Source organism: Entamoeba histolytica, genomic scaffold, assembly GCF_000208925.1.
Source record: "Entamoeba histolytica HM-1:IMSS scf_1104750516525 genomic scaffold, whole genome shotgun sequence".
Classification (NCBI taxonomy): domain Eukaryota; phylum Evosea; order Mastigamoebida; family Endamoebidae; genus Entamoeba; species Entamoeba histolytica.
Genome location: NW_001915282.1, coordinates 1,173 through 8,514, shown reverse-complemented (window position 1 = coordinate 8,514; position 7,342 = coordinate 1,173). Strand labels below are relative to the sequence as shown.

At 23.7% G+C, this 7,342-nt stretch overlaps 1 protein-coding gene across 1 annotated transcript, besides 3 other annotated features; it reads right to left on the bottom strand.

Moving 5' to 3' along the window:
* Positions 1–1,353: 1,353 nt before the first annotated feature.
* Positions 1,354–1,617: a repeat region.
* Positions 1,618–1,628: 11 nt separating this feature from the next.
* Positions 1,629–1,803: a repeat region.
* Positions 1,726–2,156: a repeat region.
* Positions 2,157–4,324: 2,168 nt separating this feature from the next.
* On the bottom strand, positions 4,325–6,925 carry EHI_017350 (heat shock protein, putative; the record flags this gene model as incomplete). Its single annotated transcript, XM_001914254.1, has 1 exon — positions 4,325–6,925. One exon carries the CDS (start codon positions 6,923–6,925, stop codon positions 4,325–4,327), a length of 2,601 nt encoding a protein of 866 aa, XP_001914289.1.
* Between the last annotated feature and the right edge of the window lie 417 nt (positions 6,926–7,342).

Sequence of the window (7,342 nt, the reverse complement as noted above, 5' to 3'; positions counted from 1 at the left end):
AACATTATTAACATCATTCATTCCAATTGATAATTCATTAATAAACAAAAATATAATCATTGTGACTAAATTAAAAATTAGAATAATAAATAATTTTTTTAAAGCGTAATGTAAAATTATTTAATCATTTTTATTCAATCATAACATTACAAATTTATTTTTATTTAATGATGTTTGAATTTCAAACTAATAAACAAAAACAAACTGTCATGTTAAATTATCGATAAATTTATTCATTTATTTTTAAATATTTTCTATTTCCTTTTATTTCAAAAATACATTTTCTGTAAAATTAAAAAATAATGGTTATGTTACATTCGATAAAATATTTTATTTTTAAATTATTTTGTTGTTTTTCATTTAAATAAAATATGTTGTGAAGAATATTTCAAAAAATGAAGTTATTTATTTCAAATGAAAATGAAATGTTTTTTAATAATAAACAACATTCATCAAATTGATAAATATTTAACATGTTTAATTGTTATTTAAAACGATTATCAATTAACAACAATCAATAAATATTAACAAATTAAATTATTTATCAATTGAAATATAAGTGGTTGAAAATTACATTTTGTAAATTCAAAATGAAGAATGTTTTGAAAGAAAATAACAATACAAAATCAGAAAGTAAAGAAACAAAATGAATATAATGAGAAAGTGATAAATAAGATATGTTTATTATTGATACATTCGCGTTACAAGACACAAAAGAATGAAAAGAGTGTATCTGAATAAATAATTGATTATATTAAAAAAAGAATAAAAAGAATTTTAAATAATTAATAATGTTTTGAATTTCAACAAGGTTTTCATAAAATAATATAACAATGGATAAGATAATATGGAATATTTCCAACATTAGACATTTAGAGACATGTTTGTATCATGTTGATCAAATGTTGTTGCTATATCCATAAAGAAGTTCATGAAGAAAAGAAGAAAATAAAAGTAGATAAATATCAACAAAAATTTTTGAAATTTTAAATGGAATAACTGGAAAATATTCATTTTTAATGTAATTTGGTGAATCAAAATGTTTATATTGTTATTATAATACATAAAGATAATATGGAATTGTAATGATGATGACAAGGATAATATTATTAACATTAATTAATGTAGAATAAATGAAAAAGAGATAATTGATTATCATAATATTACTGAAGAAAAAGATAAAAAAGAATAAAACATTAAACAAGAAAAGAATAACCAAATAAATAAAAATGATGAAATTACAAAGAAATAAAAGAATGAAATACATAGAAGAAATTAATTGTTGTGATTTGGAAATTGAAAGAACTGAAATTAAATTAATTATTCTTTCTAAAAATAACAAGAAATAAGTGAAAGAAATAATTAATTAAGTGTTATTAGATTTTTAATTTATTCTTCATTGCTCAGTGGTGAATAATCACATCCCTTTGCTGTTTAAAAAGAGTAATATTTTTGTTTAACTTATCATTGATGTTTTTGTATGAGTATGAGGAAAGCACTTCTTTCTTTTATTTCTTCTTATTAAAATATTCTCAATTTTCTTTCTGCTTATTCTTTCTTTTTTATCCCTTGTTTGTTTTCTGCCTTAATTTTAAACATTTTCTTTTTTCTTATTTTTACTTTATTTTATGAAAGACCCTATAATATTCCCATGCTTCGAATATCTCAGTTATTGTCTAATCATGACATACCTTTGGTGTGATAATTTCTATTCAAAACTAACTGATTATTATTCATTATTATTTATAAGGATTATTATTTACTATGGGAGTATTACGTATTAAAAATTATCATTTATTAAAGAAGATGCATATATAATTGTTATTGTTGCACAAAAATTTAACATAATGATATTAACAATGAATAATTTTTCTTTAAGGGGTATCGAAGGTAAAAGGAGATGAGTCATAATCATTAGATTATGGATATACTCTCCTTAAAACAATAATATAAAGAATGAGAAATATTATATTACTCATTAAAATCAAAATAAATCTCAGATAGCAACTTAAATGAAAAATAGTTTAAGTCGAGCATGCTTGAAAAAACTTTATTTGAATAGAAATAAAGTATGTTGAAGAAATTGATTCTCTCACTTCTCAAAATGATGAAAAACATAAAGATGATGTCAATCATAATTGATTTATTATCTGTTTATTAATTTCTTTATCATATTCTTTCTTCTTACATCTCTAAATGTTGTTGTATTTATTATTTTGTTTGGTTTTGTTCTTTTGTTTTTAATATTTTAATTTTTCATTTGATGTATTTTATTTTGAAATTACTATTTCTTATGTTTTATTTTATCTTCATTTATAATTATATATTTAATTTCATTTGTTATTTTTATTCAATACTTGTATTTAAACACACATTTAATATTATAGTTTTATCATTTCCTATTTCATTTCAACTAAATTATTAATTATTTCATTCTATTCTTTTTGTTTAATTTTCATTTCTTGTATTTATATTTTCGTTTTTCTTGTTTTTCCTTTCTTATTTTTCAATTGAAATATTTTATTCAGACACATTTGTATTACTTTGTGAAATATCAATTATTTATGTTGTTATATTGATTTTATTACAATATGGAATATGTGTTAATTTTAATTATTGTTCTTCATCAATTGATATTTTAAATCTTTCTTAATCTTCAATCACATTGTCTTTTAGATTTTGTTTTATTTTTTTTTCATTTTATTTTCTATCATATGATTGAAAAATATTCCTATTGAATTGATTTTTATCATTTCATTTTAATTTATTTATATTCAAATTATTATATCATTTATTTATTGTATTTTTTCTTTTCTTGATTATTCTTTTCTTTATTTATTATCTCTTCTATTAAAAATGTTTACTCATCATCTCTTACAATTATTTCATTATTATGTGTATATAAATTTGATGATTTTTGAATATTTTGAATTGATTTTCTATTATCATTTATTGTTCTTTTTATCCATTTCATGAATGATAATTAAATTATTAGTTATCTTTATTCTTATTCTTTTTTATCTTCTTCTTTTTTTATTATTTATTATTCTTTTAAATATAATACATTAAAATTCTCTTCTTCATTCTTCTTATCATTTATATCTCTTCTTTTATTAAAAACCAACTTGTTGATTAACTAATTTTTGTACTATTTGTATAAATTATCAGAAGTATCATTAAGAATAATAATGATGTTATATTAATAAATTCGAGAATAATAATATCTTATTTTGTTAATATTTGAAGATAAAATGAAAAATATTAATCTAAATAAAAATAAATCCAAGAATGTGTTATTATCATTATATATTAATATTTCTATTTTGAATAAATTCTATAATGAAATATAATTTACTCAGTATTATTCTGTTTAATATTATCAATTGAATTATATCTTCTTGTTTATTATAATTGTAATTCATTTCATGTTTATTATATTCATTGGTATTGTAAAATCATGTAGTTGTAGTTAATTGTGTATTAAAAAGCATATTTTAAAAGTTGATTGAAGTTATTAACTTCATCATTTTCTAAAAAATAAAATTAATGTTAAAATATATCGTTTACAAAGTGATATGATGAACCAACAAACTAATAAGACTCAACGAATGTACAAATATATTTAAATTAACAATACTAATTAAATAATGTTGTTATTTTAACATATTCATGTTTAAAAGTAAAACATTTTGATTATTAAGTGTATTGAAATATATTCTTAGTTTAACACTATGAATAAATGAACATGTTTTAAATTCAATGTATTAATATTTGACCTAACTATTCATTTATTAGTGCCAGCTTTAACGTTAAATGATGTGAATGAACTTAATTAATTTGTTGAATTATCAAAAACAAAGAATGATAGAAATGAACATAAAGTATAAATATAAAAGAAGTTAATAATGTTATAATAACTATACCATGTATTACATTAACATATAAAATGATAGTTACAATGGCAATAGATGAGAGAAGAAAATATATGAAATAAATAAAAAAAAATATTCATTAAAAGATGATGAAATAGAAAGATTAATGAGAAATAATTGAAGAATAACATGAGAAAATGATGTATTGATAATTTTCTAAAGAATAGATGAAATATTAATGTTGATTAACTTTAATTAGACTGTGTAAAATATATTCATTCATTTATTCTAAAAAAAACATTGATATTTCATCAAATACAATTGATGAAAAGAAATATTATTCACATTAAAAATAAACATTATTATTCAATTGATTGTCTTTTATATTATTCTTCCTTTTTCTTTCAACCTCTTTCTTTTATAAAATACATTCAATTATATTATTATCCTTTTTAGTTATCAGTTATTTTAACTTCAATCTTACCATCTTCATATCCTATCTTAATTTTACTCTTCTCTTTCATCACTCCTCCTATTATTGATTTTGTTATTTCTGTAACAACTGTCTTTTCAATATATCTTCGCATTGGTCTTGCTCCATATGCTATTGAATATCCTGCTTTAATGATTCCTTCTATTGCTGCTTCCGTCATTTCAACTTCACTTCCTGGATATCTCTTTTTAATGACTTTAATCACTTCTCCCATTTGTAATTTAACTATTTCTTTCAATTCTTTCTCTGAAAGTGGTGAAAATACTATAATATCATCCATTCGATTGAGAAACTCTGGTTTAAACGACTTCTTCACTATTTCCATGACTTGTTCTTTAACTTGTTCATCAACTTGTCCTGTTGTTTCTACTCCTTTCATTATTATTTCACTTCCTAAATTCGATGTCATAATCACAACCGTATTCTTAAAATCAACTGTTCTTCCTCTTCCATCTGTTAATCTTCCTTCATCCAATAATTGTAATAACACATTAAATACTTGTGGATGTGCTTTTTCAATTTCATCAAATAATATTACACTATATGGTCTACGACGAATTGCTTCTGTTAATTGTCCTCCTTCTTCATATCCAACATATCCTGGTGGTGCTCCTATCAGTCTCGACACACTATGACTTTCCATATATTCACTCATATCTATTCTAACTATATTTTCCTCTGAATCAAACAATTCAGCTGCTAATGCTTTTGCTAATTCTGTTTTACCTACTCCACTTGGTCCTAAAAACATAAAACTTCCTATTGGTCGTTTTTCATTTCCTAATCCTCCTCTACTTCTAATGATTGCATCACTAACTGCTGTCACTGCTTCATCTTGTCCTATTACTCGTTTATGTATTTCACTTTCTAAGTTCAGTAATCTTGCTTTCTCACTTTGATTCATTTTAGTAACTGGAATTCCTGTCCATCTACTCACAACTTCTTCTATTTGTGTTGCTGTGACTTGTAATGATATCATTGTTGTTTCTTTATTTTGTTTCTTTAATTCTGCCAATCTCTTTTCTGCTTCTGGTATTGCATAATATTTCAAATCAGCTGCTACTTCTAAATCTTTAGTACTTTCTGCTTTATGTTTCATACTTTCTATTTTTGTTGCAAGTTCTTTCATTTCTTCACTTCCTCCTTTTTCTTTCTCATAATTAATTCGTAACTTTGTTAATTTCTCTTTATTTTCACTCATTTCTTTTTCAATTTCTTTAAGTCTTTCTTCAATAACTTTTTTATGTTCTTCATCCGTTTCTTTAACTTCTCTTTCTAATGCTATTTTCTCCACATTTATTTGTGTTTCTCTTCTTTCTAATCTATCTATTTCTTCTGGTTGTGAATTCTTTTGTGTAAATAATGTAGCACATGCTTCATCAACTAAATCAATTGCCTTGTCAGGAAGAAATCTTCCATTGATGTATCTTTTACTTAATGTTGCTGCTGAAACTAATGCTGAATCCGTAATTGTTAATCCATAATGATTTTCATATTTCTCTCTTATTCCTCGAAGAATATATAATGTATCTTCTACACTTGGTTCACTTACATAAACTTGTTGGAATCGTCTTTCAAATGCTGGATCTTTTTCAACATATTTTCTATATTCCTCTAACGTTGTTGCTCCAATACATCGTAATTCTCCTCTTGATAACATTGGTTTTAAAATATTAGCTGCATCCATTGCTCCTTCTCCTGTTGCTCCAGCTCCTAATACTGTGTGAATTTCATCTATAAACAATATAATAGGTATTTTACTTTCTTTAACTTCTTTTATTACTGCTTTTAATCTTTCTTCAAATTGTCCTCTATATTGTGCTCCTGCTATTAATGCTCCCATATCTAATCCAATAACTCGACATTGCAAATTACTTGGAACATCCCCTTTAACAATTCTTTGTGCAAGTCCTTCAACTACTGCTGTTTTACCAACTCCTGGCTCTCCTATTAAGACTGGATTATTTTTCGTTCGTCTTGATAAAATACGAATAACTCGTTTAATTTCTTCATCTCTTCCAATGATGGGATCCATCTTCCCACTTTCTGCTTGTGCCGTTAAATCATTTCCATATTTCTTCAATGCTTCATATTGACTCTCTGCTTCTTTTGTTTCTACACTTTGTCCTTTTCTCATTTCCATTATCTTTTTGTTAAATTCCAGAACATTAATTCCACTATTTCCTACTATCGTACTAATTTCTTTCTCTTCCATCAATGACATTACTATCACATCAACTGCAAGATATGTATCTCCCATTGTCTTTTGTTTCTCTATTGCTCGTCTTATCACTTGTTGTGTTGTTGGATGAAGTCCAATTTCTACTGGTGGTGGATTTTGAACTGCAATCTTATTCATTCCTTCTTGTATTTCTTTCTTCATTTTACTAACATCACCTCCCATCATCTCGACTATTCGGATAATAATATTCGACTCTTCTTCAACAATTGCATTCATCATGTGAATTGGCATGATATATGCATTCTTTCTTTCAAATGCTTTTTCTTGTGATTCTTTGAACATTTGAACTGTTGCATCTGTCCATTTGTTTGGATCCATACCTTATTTCTAAATGCTAATTATTTCTTCAAGTTCCTTTAAATACTCAGTATGGTTGATGTGTTGGCTTATTGATGTGTTGGCTGTTATTCACATTTTCTTATTCATGTATTCATGTATACGTGGATCAACGTGGATTTATATAAACTAATAATAACATAATTAACAGCAAAAATGAAAATGATGAAATGAAGGAATGAGAATGAATGATTATCAAACACTCAAAATAAATGAGTAATTAAATTATCATTAACTCTGTTTATTTTAATCATAAAATATGTTTATGATATTCTTTTATTCTTTTTTACATCAACATTTATACAAACATCCATATCTAATAATGTAATTAGTGATGAATGATGATTGTTAATGAAACATATTTGAAGAAACAACTAGTTATTATTGCAATAATTGTTA